This window comes from Triticum aestivum, chromosome 1A, assembly GCF_018294505.1.
Source record: "Triticum aestivum cultivar Chinese Spring chromosome 1A, IWGSC CS RefSeq v2.1, whole genome shotgun sequence".
NCBI lineage: Eukaryota > Viridiplantae > Streptophyta > Magnoliopsida > Poales > Poaceae > Triticum > Triticum aestivum.
Genome location: NC_057794.1, coordinates 12,957,869 through 12,978,673, shown reverse-complemented (window position 1 = coordinate 12,978,673; position 20,805 = coordinate 12,957,869). Strand labels below are relative to the sequence as shown.

General features: G+C 43.3%; 1 protein-coding gene and 1 non-coding gene across 3 annotated transcripts; both read right to left on the bottom strand.

Annotated features, from left to right (window-relative positions):
- Positions 1–8,339: 8,339 nt before the first annotated feature.
- Positions 8,340–19,156, bottom strand: LOC123185901 (uncharacterized). 2 transcript variants are annotated; one of them, XM_044597715.1, is made up of 6 exons: positions 18,199–19,156; positions 17,935–18,039; positions 15,858–16,033; positions 14,871–14,998; positions 9,091–12,262; positions 8,340–9,005 (listed from the first exon to the last, which is right to left on the bottom strand). In XM_044597715.1, the coding sequence occupies exons 4-5, from the start codon at positions 14,948–14,950 to the stop codon at positions 9,118–9,120; spliced, it is 3,225 nt and encodes a 1,074-aa protein (XP_044453650.1). In that variant the 5' UTR covers positions 14,951–14,998; positions 15,858–16,033; positions 17,935–18,039; positions 18,199–19,156; the 3' UTR covers positions 8,340–9,005; positions 9,091–9,117. The 2 variants fall into 2 exon arrangements, with proteins under 2 accessions (XP_044453650.1, XP_044453655.1); XM_044597720.1 differs by lacking the exons at positions 17,935–18,039; positions 18,199–19,156 and having other exon boundaries at positions 15,858–17,922.
- A 1,475-nt stretch (positions 19,157–20,631) lies between these two features.
- Positions 20,632–20,711, bottom strand: TRNAL-UAG (transfer RNA leucine (anticodon UAG)). Its single transcript has one exon. It is a non-coding gene; the product is annotated as a tRNA-Leu (tRNA).
- Positions 20,712–20,805: the final 94 nt, after the last annotated feature.

Sequence of the window (20,805 nt, the reverse complement as noted above, 5' to 3'; positions counted from 1 at the left end):
CCATTATCTCTCCCGGGGTGGTTCCGGTCACCCTCTGGCTCTCCGGTTTTCTCCGAAATCACCCGGAACGCTTCCGGTGTCCGAATATAGCCGTCCAATATATCAATCTTTATGTCTCGACCATTTCGAGACTCCTCGTCATGTCCGTGATCACATCCGGGACTCCGAACTAACTTCGGTACATCAAAATGCATAAACTCATAATAACTGTCATCGTAACGTTAAGCGTGCGGACCCTACGGTTCGAGAACAATGCAGACATGACTGAGACAAATCTCCGGTCAATAACAAATAGCGGGACCTAGATGCCCATATTGGCTCCTACATATTCTACGAAGATCTTTATCGGTCAGACCGCATAACAACATACGTTGTTCCCTTTGTCATCGGTATGTTACTTGCCCGAGATTTGATCGTCGGTATCCAATACCTAGTTCAATCTCGTTACCGGCAAGTCTCTTTACTCGTTCCGTAATACATCATCTCACAACTAACATATTAGTTGCAATGCTTGCAAGGCTTATGTGATGTGCATTACCGAGAGGGCCCAGAGATACCTCTCCGACAATCGGAGTGACAAATCCTAATCTCGAAATACGCCAACCCAACATCTACCTTTGGAGACACCTGTAGAGCTCCTTTATAATCACCCATTTACGTTGTGACGTTTGGTAGCACACAAAGTGTTCCTCCGGCAAACGGGAGTTGCATAATCTCATAGTCATAGGAACATGTATAAATCATGAAGAAAGCAATAGCAACATACTAAACGATCGGGTGCTAAGCTAATGGAATGGGTCATATCAATCAGATCATTCAACTAATGATGTGATCCCGTTAATCAAATAACAACTCTTTGTTTATGGTTAGGAAACATAACCATCTTTGATTAACGAGCTAGTCAAGTAGAGGCATACTAGTGACACTCTGTTTGTCTATGTATTCACACATGTATTATGTTTCCGGTTAATACAATTCTAGCATGAATAATAAACATTTATCATGATATAAGGAAATAAATAATAACTTTATTATTGCCTCTAGGGCATATTTCCTTCAGGTGGCACCTGCTGTATGGCCACAGCGCGATGCACGAACGCGCGGGCATAGTACATGGCCGTCTGAAGGTCGTGTGGCCCGCGCATCTCCACGTCCACACGGATGTGGTCCGGTAGGCCGCCGATGAAGAGTTCGGCCCGCTGACGAGCCATAACGCCGGGGGCGTGGCACGCCAGTGCCTGGAAGCGGTCGGCGAAGTCTTGCACCAAGGTGAGGAATGGAAGACGGCCAAGCTCTGCCAGACGGCTCCCGCGTACAGGCGGACCAAAGCGCAAGAGGCACGAATCGCAGAAGCGCTCCCATGGTGGCATGCTACCGGCGTAGTACCACGTGTGCGCGGCTCCTCGGAGATGATACGAGGCGATCCAGGTGCGATCGGACACGAGCGTGCGCTGTCCCCTGAGAAATTGGTCGCATTGGTTGAGCCAATTCAGGAGGTCGACGGTGTCGTCGTAGGTCGTGAACTCCAGCTTGGAGAATCTTGGCGGCGTCTGGATGTGGACGACGGGCGGGTGCGCCTCGTCAGCACGGAGCAGGGAGGATGACGGGGCCGGGTAGGCGGGCATCAGGGTGCCGCCCTGGAATAGGGGCCTGTCGACGCTAGCGAAGGGCTCGGTGGATCCCGAGGAACCGCGAAACTACATGGCTGGGTGCGTCGCCGCTGGGGGCAACACATGCGGCCCGACCGAGGCCGTCGTGTAGACCGGCTCAAGGGACCAAGCGAGCCAGGCTGGTGACGGAGACAACGACGGGGGAAATCGAACCTGGTGGATGGGCACCCCCGGGCCCGTCGTCGGGATGCCCATGGCCGCGGACGCTGGTGGCGGCGACAACACCTGTTGCCCTTGCTGCATGGTGGAGGCGTCGGGGTTCGTCGCTGGTGGCGGCTGCCACAGCAGCAGCTGCATGGTGGCGGCGACGGGGGTCGCTGAGGTTGGCGACTACCACGGTGGTTGCTGCGGCGGCGGGGCGGTGGCAAAGGGCATAGATGGCTGCGGCCCATAGGATCTCGCGAGGAACGTGTAGATGCCCGCGACCGCCCGGGTGAGATCCCGGATGGCAGCCGTTATCTCCTCCAGGGTGAAGATGACGGGGACGGGCGCGACGGAGGTGACCGGCACCGGCAAGAGCGGGGCGCTAGCCGTAGTGGCCATCGGGGTAGTCATCGCGGTCGACAGCGGGAGGGTCGGGGTGGGCGGTGGCGAGGACATGATCGCACCGAAGCTATCTGATACCAAATTGGTAGGAACAGGATCCCTACCAGGGCGTGGTCTCAGGTTGTAGGGGTGGAAGGAGGGATGACGTGGAGGAAGGCGTGGTCGCCGGCACTAGGGCGCCGTTGTTGCGTGCGCGTGAGAGAGAGAGAGAGCAGGGGGGCGGCGGCTAGGGTTAGGTCTCCCGGCTCCCTAAGGAAGCCAAGCAAATATGATTGCTTCTTGCTTAATTCCAAAATGGGTCCTTACACGAGTTTATATAATCCTTCTAATAAAATAACTGGGCCACAACTAACTGGGCTAAGCCCTTAATACGCCGGTCATAACATAGACCTTTAAAACTTAGAAGCAGAGCTTAGGATACTGCTATTCAAGAACTGGCAAAGGTAGCAGAAGTTGGCCATGCCTTGCTTGCATATTTATCATATCTGACTGTTCTGAAATCTGTCAAGATATCTGTGTATACAGTAGCAGAAGCTGAGCTCAGTCGAGCGAAAAAATCGACGATTTCATCTGCTCTTCAGAACCTGAAATTTACTAAAGTTACAGGATATCAGAACCGGTATTTTTTCTGCCTTGTATTTGAGGCAGTTTACTAAAGTTACAGGATATCAGAAGGATGAAGGTAATAGCAATCTTCTTTCCCTTTTCCTTTTCATCCATCTATGCCTAGAAATTATTAGACTTGGTGGAACGGGGATTAAAAGAATATTTCTTTAGGAAAAAGCAAATCCAAGAAAAGGCAAAAAGAAGGGCGACATCAACAAAGTGAAAACCAGAGCTTACGATAAATCCGATATTGTTAGTGCAGAACTGTCAGCCAATGCAACACCTAGCGAAGTTATAAGTTAGCCATGCCTTGCTTATACATTTGCCATTCTGACTCTTCTGAAACCTGTCAAAATATATGTGTATACAGTAGCAGAAGCTGAGCTCTGATGAATGAAAAATTTGACGATTTCATCCGTTCTTCAGAACCTCGAATTCATGGTAACCGTAGAAAGCATCTCAACCACTCTTGCCCCTTTTTCTTTTACTTTTTTTAGCAATCAGCCCTCATCGAGTGGATGTTAAAGAGCTGCTTTTTTTTACATCATTTTCTAGATGATGTACAAACAGTTCCATGGTTGGAGCTACCTTGCTGACTGGGGACTCTGCTTTCGTCAGTATATATAGACTAGTAATTTGAGCAGATTTAGCCATAGAAATCTGCAACCCATTTTGCAAGCTGCTTCGTAACCTTAACCTGAAGAAAATATTTCTGTTGTTTACAAATCTCAGTTCCCTTTATTTTATAAATCCTATACCTATCCAGTAGAGAGTAGAAAGGCAGAGAAAAATACCCACAAAACTTGCATCATATATTGAAATGGATCTTCACAAATAAAACAACACACGAATCAAGTAAATACACATGCCACTTAAAGTCACAAGCCACACTTGGTATTTAAACAGATCTCATACCGAAAACCAGAATTACATAGCTTACAGTTACACATACATCACCAACATAGAATAGCGGGCACTCCAATATAATGTGTTGGAACAAGAAAAAATAAAATTGATTCCACGGGAGACAAAGTGATCGGTTGACGATAACCAGGGAAATTGGAATTTTATTTGGGAGAAGAACTCTAAATCTCATATGAATGACATGAAGGTGTACTTACTGGTCCAAATCTAAAGCAGGAGAGCAAGGAAAGACAGAAGAGTCTATTTTGTGCCTGAAATCTTCACGGGTATATGCAGACTTTGGTTTGTGCGCAGGGGATCCCTTGGGCAAATCGAACAACAAGGGTTCTGCAAATGCTGGTGGTTCACGCCTGATGCAGCTAAAACCAAGCGGTCAGCAGTATAGTTTTCCTGTTACAGTCGTACACATTACCTAATGAAGCCTTTTACAGCCGAAAGAAGTTTCCACTATTATTAGGATGTTGCGATTATGGTTGTATCCGTATGTAGTGCATATTGAAATCTCTAAAAAGACTTATATTTTGGAACGGAGGCAGTAGAATGCATTAGGCTTTAGTTTGACACTTTCAGCTCCACACACACTCAGAGTAATTCGTAACGGCAGAGTTGCTGGTATTTCTTTTTCGAAGAAAAAAAGAGTTGCTGGTATTTGATTATGCTAGTATAGGTATCACAACATATAAAGAATTACGAGTAAAGTGCACCCTAGGTCCTCGAACTATTTTGAAGGTGTCACATAGGTCTTCGAACTATGAAAAGTGTCATCTAGATCCTCAAAAATTCTTGAAGTGCAATAAGTGTGTACGTATGTGACACATTTGAAATAGTTTAAGGACCTACATGACACCTCTAAAATAGTTCGAGGACTTGGATGACACGCATATTGCACTTTGAGGACCTGAATGACCCTTTTCATAGTTCGAGGACCTACGTAACACCTTTTAAATAGTTTGAGGACCTTTGATGCACTTCACTAGGCACTGAATTTATGGTTTAGGCTCTGGTCCGAAAGGGCGTGGGTTCAAATCCCAGTTTCCATCCAATTCCCTTTTTTATTTTCTTATTGTTCATCTTTTTTTAAGAATTGTCTTTTTTTAACAGTGTGGAGCTACCGAACGGATTGAGATGGTCGCTGCTATGTGCGTAAGTGTCAACGCCCGTGACAGGTGCGTCCCACCGGGCAGCGACACCTTCCTGCCCGGCGCTGCCCGAAACGAGGCCCGAGCCAGGAAGCCCAACTGTAGGACCTGCGGCCCAGAGTGGTCCAAGTGAAGCCCACCACGCCAAGTACTAAAGGAGACGGGAACACAAAGGATCATCATCCAGTGGATCACGGCAACGGCGGCTCGGCTCTTATCCCCTTCCTCTCTCGCGACGAACCCTAGCTACCATTCTTGTAATCTCTTTGTAATCGCCACCCAAATCCTACCTCTGTGAGGAACTGCTGCTAGTAATCGAGCTTTCCCCCTACTATAGCCTATCATCTGGTATCACAGACCAGTAATCCTCCCACCGCCGCTCCATTTTGGCGCAGCTAATGGAGACCAGAGGCCTCAAGAAAGCTCGTACGCACTTGGTCGTCATGGATCCGGCAATCGAAGCCTTCCTTGACCGCCTCGACAACGCCCTCAAGGCCCAGAACAAGGCGATCATGGAGATCCAGGTTTCCACCGCCATGATCGACGATCTGGTCAACTGGCGTCCCGATCTGGAGAAGCGAGTTGCTGATCTCGGTGACGCGGTGGCGGCGCTCCAGATGGCGCAGCCACCATCAACCAGGACGAGCGACGAGTCCCAAGGGGTGAATCCGACCCACATACATAGTGTCCATCTATAACATACATCCCACCCACATACATACTCCTTCCTCCGTATACACCAGCAGTAACTACTGTGCAAGTGACACAAACGTGGCTTTCGCTTTCGAAGTAAAAGCATGCTGGCGTCAGGAGAAAGCAGCTACAATCATGAAAGTCTTGCATGTGTAATGATGTCTCGGAAAGAATCATGTGGCTGATCAACTAATTAGCTTTTGTAGTGTGACGATAAAAAGTTGTGATTTCTGAACACATTGTAACCATCCCATTTTGATGCTTTTTTTTCCGCATTGCAATTAGATACCTTGTGACTCGTAGCTGCATTCTTGTTACTTATCATTCATGAAGGAAAATGGATAGCTCCTTGACAAAGGCTAAGGGTGAATCATTGTGTTTTCCAGATCTCCGGGTTATGATGGAGTATGAGTCAATCCAATCATTTTCAGCATTTAGAATTGTACATGATGACACTGGTCTGTTTGGTATCCATTTGGCGACTGTGAGATAAATCTTCTTCATCTTTCTTTGAGCTCATCATATTTGATTCACCAGAAGTTCATTCGGATTTTGTAGCGATTGTTGTACTGAGAGCATAATTCACCCGAGCTTTGCAGTTAGATTTGACTTGAAATGTAATGCAAATGAAATGTGTGCCCATGGCCGCACAGTTTTGGTCTTGGAGCATTTGAAATGTCTTATCATTTTGAATTGACGTAGCCATCCAATTTGGTCGCCAAGGCTCCTGATATTGTTATCAGAGAACTGACATCAACTGCAACACCTGGCAAAGGCATATAAGTTGTTGATATCTTGCTTGCATGTTATCATATCTGCCTGTCCTAAAACCTGTCTCAAAAAGAGAGTTTTTACGGTACATCATACTCCTTAACTCAGTGGGTAGTATTAAGTTGATCCAATGGCTGGTATGAAATGCCGCTTGAGGGCATATTGGTAATAATACCAATTCGGCATAGATTTATCCTCTCACGTGATTAGTCCTAATGAATGCACGCATCCATAGCTCCGTCCTCCCCGCTGAACGCCTAGGCCAGGAAGGATCGCTTTGATCAGTGCCTAATTAACAAACCTGAGTTAGTCCATCACCCCATCCGCTTAGTGGCCCGATCTATCCCACAGGTCAAGAATATACACCTACTCGCTACTCCAGCGCCTTCCACTCGCTAGCTGGATTGATCGAGCCAACCAAGCAAATCAGAGCGAGCATTCAGATAAAAGTCGGACCCCTGCAAATCCACGATGACGTGCTCACCTTTTCTTCAGGCGCTCGATTCTGCCGCTACGGGAGGACAGTCTTTCGTACTGGCTTTGGTCTGAGACACCGTGTCCCCAGTGACAGCCTCTGTCTCGATGTGTTCTCAGATGGCAGCCTATGCCTTGCCGTATTCACCCACCACGCCGCAGGAGACCAAGGTCAGGGTTGATTATCAATGACAAGATGCCGGTCCAGGGAAAAGAAGGACCAGGCGCCGCAACGACTAGAAAAACATCGTGCAAAAATTAGAAAGGGCCTTCAAATTAGAAGACAAGACTTTATAGGAGGGTTTGTGCAAAACTGTCTGTGTTGGCGGTAGTCAACCCAACCTAGGACGTGTCGTGAACAATTTGGGACTTAGATCGCACATTGATGTATTGTGATTGTTTCCAAAAGTGCCCCTAATGCCTAAATATACTACCAGATTTTCGTGGTAGTATTGTCATATCTGGACCGTTGAGGCACGGAAATAAACGGTCCAAAATAATTAGATGTACTGTAAAAGGTCTCAAAAAAAACTCTTTGTGTAGTAATGGGCTCAGTCGAGCCAAAATTCGGTGATTTCATCTGTTCTTCAGAACCTCGAATCCAGAGTAACAGAAGAAAGCACCTCAACCACTCCTGCCCCCTTTTTCTTTTAATTTACTTTTGAGGAATCTGCCGCCCCCCATCCTTTTGCTTTGTTCAATAAATTTTAATATGACTTGTTCTCTATACAGAAGGATCTTATGGAAGACATTGGGAGGCAGATCCTGATTAATAGTTGAGGGTAAACCTGATATTCTTTCATTTCTAATTAAGCCTGCTTCTTTGGTGGAGAATTAGTGAACCTTTCCACCTCTTTTTTCGTTGATGTTACAACAGGAAACCGAGCCAGCACTTCCTGAAGCACATTGATAAAATAACTCTTGACGATGTCACATCTTTTGCGAAACAAATGTTGTCCTCGTGCCCTACCATGGCGAGCTGCGGAAATGGTGTGCACTAAACCTATGCTTGGTCACCTCTTATTGACTAAAATACAGTTTTCTTGTTCAGTGATGTGATTTTTGTTCTCCCTATAGCAGTCGACAAGGTGCCTACACATGAATATGTGTGTGAGCAGATTGAGTCGCCCCCGAACGATCTCGTGTGGACATTAAAAAACTTATTTTTTTGACATCGGTGTTGGATGATGTACAAATCGTTCTATGGTGAGACTCAGACTGTTTTGGTCAGTATTTCTAGACCATTAATCTCAGCGGATTTAGTCAATAATTCTAGATCGATGACCCCAATCACTCTTTGTATCTGTAGGTGGTAGGCCCATATGGATGTAATTTGCATAGGATGTAAAACTGGGATAAATGTTTGTCGTGGTACACTAGCAATAGAAATCTGCAACCCTTTTTGCAAGCTGCTTCATAACTTAACCTGAAAGAAATATTTCTGATTTTTAACAAATCTCAGTGCCTTTTTTTTAATAAATCCCATAAGAAATATAGAATACCCACATAACTTGAATCATACATTGAAATGGATCTTGACAAATAAAACCAGCGATGCTAGTACAACACACTTGTAGTAAAACACAACGTCTGAAATACAGAAATATACAAGCCACTTAAAGTCCAGAGACACACTTGATAATTAAACATATCGCATGCTAAACACCAGCATTACATACCTTACACATACATCACCAACACACTCGAATAAAATGTTTTGGAACAAGGAAAACTAAACCTAATTCCACGGGAGACAAAGTGGCGGTCGACAATAACCAGGGAAATTAGACTTTTATTTGAAAAAAACTCTAAATTAACTCATATAGATGGCATGCAAGTGTATACGGAGGAAGGGGTATGCACGTGGGTGGCATGTATGTTATGGATGGACACTATGGTATGGATGTATGATGGAACATTCTTAACAAGGTAATGTTGAGGAAGGCACTCTATGGTGTATGGTGGAACACTGTTAATTGGGCAGGCACAGGAGGCATCGTAGGCTCCAACACTCTTAGACGTGGAGGTCCTTCAACACCGGCACTGTGATGGAGCAATGGAAGCACCTGGAGACTATAAGTATCATCTTGCACAGCAGGGTTGTTCTGATATATACATTAACTGTAACAAGGGATAACTGTATTCTGTAATGCGGCGCTGATGCGGACGTATGGTGGAACACCTGTTAAAAAGGTAGAGTTTAGGAAGGTATTCTGTAATGAGTGGTTAATGAACAAAGGGATAAGGATGCTGAGTAAATCACATACCAACTGATAGATGGATGGAGCGTTGATTCATCTAAGGTAGGTGCTCATCTCGGCAGACTCATCGAAGGAGGCGAACTCCAGGGGAAGCTTGGGGTCGTAGCTGTCGCGGTGCAGGGTTGAGCCCCACTGCAGCTTGCTCCACCAGCTCCTCTCACCGTTGACCTTCACCATCCCCGGCTCGCGTCCTTGTAGGCGCGGGAGGCGTCGGAGGCTCCAGCACCCTCGGATGTGTAGCTCCTTCCACATCGGTGCTGTCATGGTGGCGTCCTTGTCATGGAAGTGCTGAAGCAGTGGCAGCTCCTGGAGACGTATCCTTTGGAGGCTTGGGAGCTGATAAGTATTACCTTGCGAGCGATGGGTGATGAAAATTGTCTTGAGTTTGTAGCAGAATAATATGTCAAGTGTCTTGAGGCATGGCAGCGTTGCTGTATGTGGCACCACGTGCTCCAATCTTGGGCAGTCCTCTAAGTGCAGGTGCTCTAGACTACTGAAGTCACAAGAACTATACGGTGAACAGAACGAAACTAGCCTTTTGAGACTACAGACATGCATATTGCGTAGTTTTTTCAAGCCTTGAGTGTAAGATACAACTTCTTTCATTTTATGGCACAAACGAAGCTCACATTCTTCTAGCTCGATGAAGTCGCTCAGGTCATTAAATGTGTAGATAGAAGTGTCATATGTCACTGACACTGATTTCGTGACGTTTAGAAGACCGCCTAAACCCGTATGTGTCTCTTGCATCCATGTGAGCTTCGTTTGTGCCATATATGTTGTCAGTGACAGTGACATATATTCTACATGGCGCTCAGTCCGGTGAAGAGGAACTGTCAGGGGTGATGCAAGTGCAATTTTCTTTGCAAAATAGCTGCTAAATACATCCACATATGTTGACTGATTCCGCAGCAACTCCTCCAACTTGCTATCTAGCATGCCTTCTTCATCTTGTACTTGCCTTCTATTGGTAATGCATGGTGCGACTTGAATATAGAATGATTGGAAAAACCGTCCATCTCTTACTGAATTCAAAGCAGTGTTACGGAAGCTATGGAAGAACCTGGGGTCAGTTACACACACTTGGGTAACTTGATTAGAATAATTGTCATTTCCTTCTGGACAATGATCCAAGTAAAACACATCCGGGAGTCGCTCCAGCTCATGCCAAGGAAATCGCCGCAGGGAAGGAACACCCACGAGGAGTAATCTCCTAAGCTGGGGAAGATTAGGGATGTCGGCAGAGAGCTCCTTAATAGCTGTACCGGACAAATCAACCTCCTCCAAGGCAGCAAGATTCTTGATCTCGATAGACTCAAGTTTTCTACATCCATGCAAGGACAAACACCTTATATGAGGTGTGCCGATCAACATGAACGATACAATGCTAGGATGCCCTTCCAATTTGATTCCTTTGACCCTAGAGATTGGTCCTGTGAGTGAAATCAATTCCTTGTTGTCAATGAGCTTCAAAGACCGTAGCTTCTGCATATTTTCTTCAAATATCTTCTGCGGGAAGTATTTTATTTGAGTCCCTGTGACCTCAAGGGTCGTTAGGCTGGATAGAGAAGCCATTGAAGGAGGTAGCTCCACAAGGTTAGAGCAGCTTGTCATAATAAGCTCCTCCAGATTTGACATGTCCTCAAAAAAAGTGGGAGAGAAAGTAGTTATTTTCGAATAGGACATGTCGAGATAAATCAGATTGCTCTTTTGGTTGGCCACATCTTGTGTCAGATGAGAAACAGGAACACCATTCATATCAAGAATTTCTAGCTTGTATAGAGTGGACAATGGTGACGATGAACTAATATTTGTTGATGAGTTTGTGGCATTTGTTGTGGATGAATTGGAAAGAGTTTTCAGATCATGGCAACCTCTAAGTGAGAGCAACCGAAGGTTCTGTAGATAACCAATGGAAGAAGGGAGTGCTTTTATTGGAGTGTAGGACAGATCAAGAACAAGAAGAAAACAAAGTTCTGGCAAGAAATGGTCTAGCTTGGAAAGAATGAGTGATTGATCTGAGCAGCCTCTTAGGATAAGTGTAGTTGTGCCCCTTGTTCCCTCTGGGTTCCACCATTCTCGGCTTACATGGCATCCATGGTCACTGGCGAATGAAATCCATTTCTTCTTCTCATCAAGTAGTTCATCAACTGTGATGTCTTCTGCAATGAGGCCATGGTATGCAAAGAATTGTGCGCCGGTATTGGAGGCTTCATAAGCTTCAGTTGCAGGAGAAAAGGGTAGCTGCAACAAAGAGTACTTATGGAATGCTTCGAGGATGACCCTTCCAATTCGATGCATATTTGAAAACTTGGTGTTGATGGTGCTGGTTTCTTCTTCTTCCTCGATGGCCATATATGGCAAGATGCCCTGGGCGGCCCAGTGGTGGATGAGCTCGTCCGAGGTAATAGATGCAACATGTGAATGTTTGCCAAACACTGCCATGGCGTAGTGGAAGCATTGGAGGGCTATGCAATGCCAGTACTGCTTGCTTTTTTGACGCATCGCACCGTGTATGTGCTCTGCTGATTGATGCATTGCAAAGAGGATAAGCACCACAACATCTTCATCTTTGTCAATGGATATAACTTGATCGCCTTCTGACTTGCTCTTGTTGTAGGCATCATGAGAAGTGGTCGAGATGAGCCAACGAGAATTTGCCCACTCGAGCAGAGGAAGCCCGCAATCCCGTGTAAAACTGCCAGGCTCAATTGGCCCTTGGAGGTTCTCAGCCACTAGCAAGTACCTCTCGGCTGCCAACTGTTTGATGATCTGAGGAACTATCTTGTACCGCACGTGCCACGCCAAATCTGCGGAGGTAGCATCATCATAGGACCCGCAGGTGTAGTACTGTAGCTCATCCCGCTTTTCCTTGAGCCAGTTGTATCGTTGGTCGAGCAGGCCAAGCTCCTTTGCTGCAGCGAGGGCCAGCTGGTACTTGGTGCTCATGAAGCCTCTTCCTTGGGCTTCCTCTGCCGTTGGCGTGGGCTTCAGATCCACCTTTATCACGGGTTTGAATTCTCTATGGTACTTATGGATTTGCTGCACACCCACGCCTGACATGGCTCGTGTGAATGAAGCCATGGGCCCCACGCCAACATTCCAACAAACATTTGGACCTAAGAACGGTTGATACACCAAGACAATGTATGCCTCCGTTTTACGGTATCCATTAAACCTGGACACATAAGCCAATGAATTAACTATTAGCACATGTATTACGTTACTAATCAAAATGGTCAACAGCTAGCTAGCCGGCTGGCCAACATCAATCTGTCACGCTCGATCAGCTTGATTACTCCAACCAGTCTCTCATATCGAACTTGTAAACTACAAATTGCATGCGTACAAATAATATAACCAACGGACCCATAAGCAATTCGTTCCATTAATACTAACAAAAGGTCTAGTGCAACAGGAGAAAAATAAAATCATAATCTTCAATGGCCATGAACACATTTTGCTGCATCATCAATATACACTATGAGTCTCAATTTTGTGAAATCATGACCATTTTTTTAAACTCGTAAACAAATTTGAAATCGTGGCCAATTTTCAAATTCATGTACACTTTTAGAAATTTCAAACATTTTCTAAAATAAATAACATTTTCTAATATTTGCAAACATTTTTCTAACAATTTTCTTGAGTCGGCGAACACTCCTAGAATGGACGAACATTGTTTGGGAAATTGGTTGAACCATTTTTGAAATTCATGAACATTTTTTTAACTTAACCAAAAAAAAATTATTCAAAGAACATTTTCTGGATGGCATGATCATTTTTGAATCAGCGAACATTTTATTATTGAATAAACTATATTGTAAGTCACAAAAAGTTTTTGAATTTTTAGGATATTTTTTCGTCCATGAATATTTTTTGAACTGGCGAAATTTTGTTAAATTTCATTAACATTTTTTAATACACGAACTTTCTAAAAATCATGAACATTTTTGAATCCACAAACATTTTATGATTTCTTAAACATTGTATTCAAAATTCACTTTTTTTAATTTTCATAACTTTTTGAAGTCCTAAATTATTTGAAGTGGAATAAAACGAAACGGAAAAGAAAAAAACAAACTTCAAAAAATAGGCCGCCAGGACATGGGCCGGCCGAAATGGGCGCGTTGCGTCTTCTCTCAGCGCATAGAGCGCAGTATAGGAGGTCCCTATTGCATGGCCGGTCCAGGCACGGGATTCCCCTGTGTGAAATGGCTTTTATCACTACTACCCCTCCGTTCCTAAATATTTGTCTTTCTAGAGATTTCAAATGATTACCACATACGGATGTATATAGACATATTTTAGAGTGTAGATTCACTCATTTTGCTTTGTATGTAGTCACTTGTTGAAATCTCTAGAAAGATAAATATTTAGGAACGGGGGGAGTAGATGACATTGGTGGGTAATATTTTGCAACTTTGAGGGCAATTCTCGTGACGTACCACCGGAGGTAATAGATGCTTTATTATTACTAGCAAAAGTGCCCGTGCGTAGCAACGGGAAAATACTGCACGACCCTAACCCAATAACGATGTCTCAAGACCCCCAATTGGTCTTGTCGAGATGTCTCTCTCGGCATAAGAAGAGGAATCAACATTCTCTGATTGCCATACTGCCCAGCGGCCGCCGCTTGCCGGTCGGCCAGCTCCCTGCGCAGCCCCGTTGCCACACATCGCCGCGCCTCCCCGCATCGCTTCACGCAAGCCTCAACACCCTTGCGCTTTCCGTTGGTCCACTCCGGCGTGCATCCCGTGCTACCTTGCCATGCTGCATGGCAATGGTGATAGCCAACGTCGCTCGTCTCATGGCAATGGTCGGTGTACGAACTAGCGAGTTGATTCTCCAGCTGGTAGCCAAAGTAACCCTCCAGCCAGGGGGCTACCCGGAACCCATGCCAATGCATTCGATTTTAAGCCTGGCTGGAAGTAGTTTTCATCTTCCTAGCTCGCATACTCGGCGTAAGATGAGGTGGATGTGTAACCCTTGACCGAGGTTTCCTAAGTATTCCATCTCGCCGAACGGAATCGAAGTCGATGATGTAGATTTGATCTGATGTTGCGAAGTCCCCACCGTTGGCGCCAGCTATGGAGGATAATTATGCCCATGCCCATAAATGGTACAGTATTTGTACGTGATTTGTTTGGTCGTATGGTTATGCTCGGATTACCAGGGATCACTAAACATGATTTTACCTAGGTTCGGCCCCCCTAGGCTAGGGTAATAGCCCTACTCCTGCTTAAAGTGGACTATCTCTTGAGACATAATACAACGCTGGTTACAATGTGGGGAACCAGTGAGTTGGAGTGCAACTCGACGACTACAGTGGACGAACCAGACATGATGCTCTACAGTGGATGAACTGTTTTGTTGCAGTAAGAAAACATAACTTCAGTAAACTATTATGTCAAAAAAGGAAAAAAAGTACTTTAGAAAATACACCGCATAATCAAATGCAACCTTATTCAGCTTAATTTGTACACCGGCATGTTAGTTCATATCAATTTCTATCAACTTTTGTTGCAGGTAACATCTAATTCTATTGACGGCAGGGGCCAAGCAACCTCAAGATAGGATTTCAGCCTCTACTTCTATGGTAGAGGACTATATGTGTTTGGGGATACGGCATCATGTCAGATATAGATTTACTCTAAATGAATGCGTTATGATAATTAAGTAAAATTGCCACTTTAAGGTAGTTCTAACAATAAAAAGACATGGATAAACAATAAAAAGCACGCTGTAAAAGTAATGAATGTAAATTAGGAAGTTACAAATCATACCAAAAATCTATATCTCTCAGATCATCACGCCATTTATCCCGTACATGATCGGGCCATTTTTCCCATGAAGATGATTCCATGACTTATGTTCAGTAGTGTAACAAACTTGCTAGTTTGCACAAATTGACCTGCAAGAAAAAGATGTCGTGAATCAGTTATTCATATGGAATCACATTATCGCTAGCATAATCAGCGAAACAAAATTTCTATATAGTGTGCATAAGCTGGATAGTACTCCTACTATTAGAAATCCGACACTTACTGTACAAGGAACATTGGCAAGATAAGAAAGTACAGTTCTGTGTATGACATACTAAGAAAAGTAAGGACCAAACAGTGTGCAGTACGTTGTACTAGGAAGGTGGTGGCTGCCATTTATGGTGGTGGAAGAAGGAGAAGAAGGATACCCTCCATGGGTGTTTCTGGATCAGAAGTTCAAGGAAGGAACATTCCAAATCTGCGGTGGTAATATGGTCAAGGGGAGATACAAGTGGAGCAGCTTTTGATTTTTCTGGGTGAGGAGTCTTTTACTGGGAGCGAGAGGAGGATGGGAAACAGTTCTATTTGGCACGAATGTCGGTCGGTAATGTTGATTTTTTCTGTTAAATTGCTTTTTAGATATCCATATATCTCTTGCTTGTCCTCTAAATTTCTTCAAATATCATTTTTAGGGGATACCTACATAAAAATCGCCAGCCTTTGACATCGGCCTATTCACTTTTGTCTACAGAACATATAGATCGGGCACAAACAGTCTGAGATAAGAGCAAGTATGAACTCTTTGCTCTAGAACAAATGGCAAGATATATTGATTACATATTATCATGTTTTAAATTATTCTGTAGTTACACTTAGTAATTTTCCTAGTACCGGGTGTTCTTTTTTTTTTTTGGTAAACAGACACCTAATTTATGTCAAGAATCAGTGAAGACATAGAGATTGCTATACGATTGAATTCAGTACAGATAAGATTAACCACATATCTACCTCTCAGCTCTGGGCTGGCCTTCTGAGAAGCTTTGAAACCGGGAACAACTTGTCACATGCAGGATCTTAGATCACCAAGAAACAATGTTCAGTAACTCTTAAACTGAAGGCTGGCAAACAAATATTAATTCTCTTAAACTTGGCTTGATAGCTGCACCTAATTTCCTTCCACGGTCCTGAGAAAACATAAGCAGTTGACATTTTTAGCTGTTATACAGCCAAGAAAAAAATAACAGCAAAAGTACCTTGTTGGTAGAATGTGGCACTGTATGTCTATAGTATGAATGTCAAGAGATGATCGATCTGATCAACTGGATTTACTTGAAAAACTCTCACTAAAGGAAAAAATCAACAATCTTTTTGGTATTTTCATTGGCATTGATATCTAGAAAAGCAAGCAAATTAAACATGAAGAAACAACAAATGGAAGAAGCCAATGATTTTCTTTTGTATTGATCAGTGGAAAAAGAAATTAAGTCTAGATGCAAGAACACAATAGAAAAAATGAAAAGCTAGATAAAAAGAGTAGCTGCAGATATGAAATAACAGTAGTAAAGGGAAACAGAGATGATTTTTCAAAATAATGATTACTCGCTGAAAATAGAATTGTACTATAGATGTGCAAGAGCAATATTATAATGGTAAGTGGAATAAGCAATCTTTTTTTTCTGTATTGATCATTAGAAACAAGCACTATTTTGGATCAGCGAAAGAACAACAATTAACAGGGAAAACAGAAATGGACTTTATGTATTCCTAATGATGAATAGCAAAGGGGATAAATTTTTCTTATTTTTTATTAATCACTACAAACAAAGACTATTTTCGTATATGCGAAAGAACAAGGATTAAGAGGGGAAAGACCAGTTCTTTTTGTTGATGGCTAGAAAAAGATTAATCATAAACTAGATATGAAAGCAAAAAAATGAGTGAAAACACCAATGATAGTTGAAATTGAAGTAATGCTTCTAGCTAGGACAGAAATGAAAGAATTGTGATGAACAATATTGAGAATTTTAGTTGCAGAAAAAAAAAGGAATGGCTAGGATGAGAGGGCGAGGGGTTTCAACGAATGCACTCTTATGACTTATATATACCCAAACTGAGAAACTGAACCATCGAATGGTCAAAAGATGGGATGCTTGGTTACAGCAACAAGCAAACAATACATTTTGCTCAGTAGATAAATTATTTAAGGAACGGAACACATCATGAATGATTGTGAGCATAAACATGACATTGAAAGCTCTTATGTTGGAGTTGCCTCTGGCGACATACGCCGAACAGCCTCCGCGGCGAACGCTGAGCTGTGCCTCCGGCGACTCGAACACCGGATGGAAAAGACAAACTCGACACGAACTCATTATTCAGCGACGAACGCCTGCGGCGACAAACGCCAACGTTTTTCTTGTATTCACGACTCACACGATTCACAAGTACATGGCGACTCACACCAACTCTTAGTCATGCTACACACGCGACTACCTTTTCTGACTCCTAGCCGCCCTCACAGCCACTCGCCGTCTCTTGGCACTGCCACCTACACGCACAGGCACAGCACTGAACATAGAGGCTACAGACTCGCCTACTACTCCCTCCGATCCATATTACTTGTCACTCAAATGGATGTATGTAGCACTAAAATACGTCTAGATACATCCGTTTGAGCGACAAGTAATATGGATCGGAGGGAGTACCTCCATGTACACATGCACTCACACGCTAACCAACTAACCCACGGATGCACTAACTAAGTCCACAAACGCACGAGTCAGCTAGCACACACACATGCAGCTAACAACCATGCATGCAGCCAACAAACAGCCCACGACCTTGGCAGCCGCAAGATCCGGCCACAAGGGCACGGCTCGCTGCTTCAGTTGCCGGCTCCACGCGACAACTTGGCTGCACGCACGCCAAGATTATTTCCAACATCTTGCATCACGAATGAATGGACTATATAGATATGACATAAACATTGTAAGCATAACCATGTACTAACTGTTAATAGAGTAAACCGTACTGGGTGAGCTTTGTAGACATAATACTGATTCATTAACCTCAATATATGTTTTACCTCTCAGCGGCTAAGAAACCTGAACTGGGGATAACTTTGTATAGTATAAACATTAAGTATTCATGTTTCTGCTTAAAAGCTGCAGACTAGCTTCCTTGTATGGTCCTGAGAAACACAAGCAAATTGACCCTGCTTGTTATATAGCCCAGAAGTGAGCAAAAAATCACAACGGAGAATATATATATATATATATATATATATATATATATATATATATATATATATATATATATATATATATATATATATATATATATAAAGTACCTGGTGGTCGAATTAGGCACCGTAATATGGATGTCAAGAAATGGCCTCAACCATATTTACTTGAAATATCTCAGTACTGGGACAAGCCAACAATCTTTTGGTGTTTCTGGTGGAGCTGGTAACTAGAAAAGCAAGCAATGATAAATGTGGAAAAACAACAGTGGGGTGAAACCAAAGATTTTTTTTTCCCGGTATTTATCCGCAGAAAGAGAACAAAGTCTGGATAAGAGAATAACACAATAGCAATGATGGAAATGCAATGATTTTTTTTTGTATTTTTTTATCAATCAAAAGCTAGAGCTAGATAAAAGGAGTAGTTGCAGATCTGAAAAAACAACGGTAAAGGGAAACACAAACGATATTTTTTCAATGTTTATCACTAGGAAACGGGATTGCAGTGTAGATGTGGAAGAGCAATGACGAAGTGAAGCGTGCAATCAATTGATTTTTGTATTGATCACCAGAAACAAAGAGTATTTTGTCGATGTGAAAGGACAACAATGAACGGGGAAACAACAAATAGAATTCTTTTTCTCTTGGAATGACTCGAACATGCACATATTTTTTGGTTTTTTGTGTTGATCACTAGGAACAAGGACTATTTTTTACACATGGGAGAACAAGAATGGAAAGGGGGAAACACCAACTATTTTTTGTTTTTGTTTTTGTATTGATGACTAGAAAAAAGATTAATCCTAGACTGGATGTGAAACCACAAAAGCGAGTGAAAACACCAACTTTTGTTTTTTGTTTTTGTATTGATGACTAGAAAAAAAGATTAATCCTAGAATGGATGTGAAACCACAAAAGCGAGTGAAAACACCAACAAAATTTGAAATTGAAATGATGCTTCTAGCTATTAGAAGACGAAGGAATTAGAAGAACAGTGTCGATCGTTTTGGTGGTAGGAGAAACAAATGGCTAGGACAGAAGAGGGGCGGGCGTCTCAATGCCTGGAGTCATCACTTATATATACACAAAACTTGAACATCGACCGAAGGAAGGGTGCGATGCTTGGTTACATCAGCAAGCAAAGACTACGGTTCTCTGATAGATAAAGAGTTAAAGGAAACAAATCATGAATGTCCAAAGAATAAAGGGGATAACCTGCCATGTGCAACAAGGCCAAAGGGGTATTATGTAAAGTTGAAGTTGCATAATGTTTAAGGTGTAGCCTTCAAGGTTAATTCAGCTCTGATGGTTGTAGACCACCATGGTCCTGTCATTAGGTATTCGCGATGGACCGTCGCACTTCTATCTGGTATGTCAAATAGTTAGGCCTTCAATATTTGCGTGTGTGGCTAGGGGTGTTCCAGAACATATACATGCGGTGATAATAAGATAACTTCGAGAGGTTTCTGCTTTACTGGCAAGTTTTAAGAACAAAATGGGGAAAAAATGGAAGAGGAATTCAAGAGGAGATGAAATGAAGCCATAAATCTTTGATCTGTATGTTGATTCTATACTTCATCTTTTACATACACATAGCACACCAGACAAAGAAAAGCAAAAGCAAAAGCAAAAGCAAAAGAAGAAGGGCATGGCAGCCACAAGCTTGTAAGACGGAATAGGTTGGTCATCATGGTTATGTCTTTTAATCCTGTGCATCACTCATAAGTGAAGGTGCTTTGGTGAACTGGAAGCCCGAGCCAGCATCACCTTTCCTATGGCTATGGAAGTGCACTTCACACATCGGAGGGTGTTCCATGCCATCAACTTGAAATGGATATTTGACTGGGTTCCAGATTGATTGTGTGCACGCTATCTCATATGTATGCATACTAAAGCTGGACACCTCTGTATCAGTTTGCGTGCTTTGTGCAGTAACAGAAGCTGTGCTCAGTCCAAGCGAAGGAATCGACGATTTCATTGGCATTTGCAGGCATCTAGAGAGAAATCGACAGTTGCAAATATAATCTAGAGAGGTGAAACACTCAAATACTGGGCTGCTGAGACATCACGTACGTCCCACTGCTCGGGTAGTGTCGACCACAGCTCAGTTCATCACATGCAAAAACAAATGGAGCACCTCAAGTTCCTTCTGACATTGATAAAACACTTGCTTTCCTACACCAAAAAAAAAAAGTAAAGGTGATTTCATGGGATGGGAGGAACACTTTCTATTTGCAATCTACATGTGGGGACGGGGCATCTTCTCTCAGACTAAATCTGCGCTGAATCTATCTTAATTGGTACACAGAACTTGAAAGTACTTGTTGAACGTACCCCTTATGCTCCGAACGTCGATTTTGCGAGCTTTTGTTTGCAATCCAGTATAACTTATACCATGGCATGGCAAGCAAAACCGTATGGAAATACGAAGAGTTGCAAAATATGGTTACTCCCACGCCCTTTCCTTCATTTTTCACGAACAAAAAGGAAAATAGTACCGAAGAGAAAAACAAAAAAAAAATTAAGACAAAAAACTTGTTTTGACAGCTGTGGGGTTTGAACCCACGCCCTTTCGGACCAGAGCCTAAATCTGGCGCCTTAGACCACTCGGCCAAACTGTCTTCGGTGACAACAATGGACAAAATACGTATTACTAGGGTGATCACCTTCACGGTCTTCTTCCCAAGTTACTGAGGCCTCCGGCCCAGCCCCTGC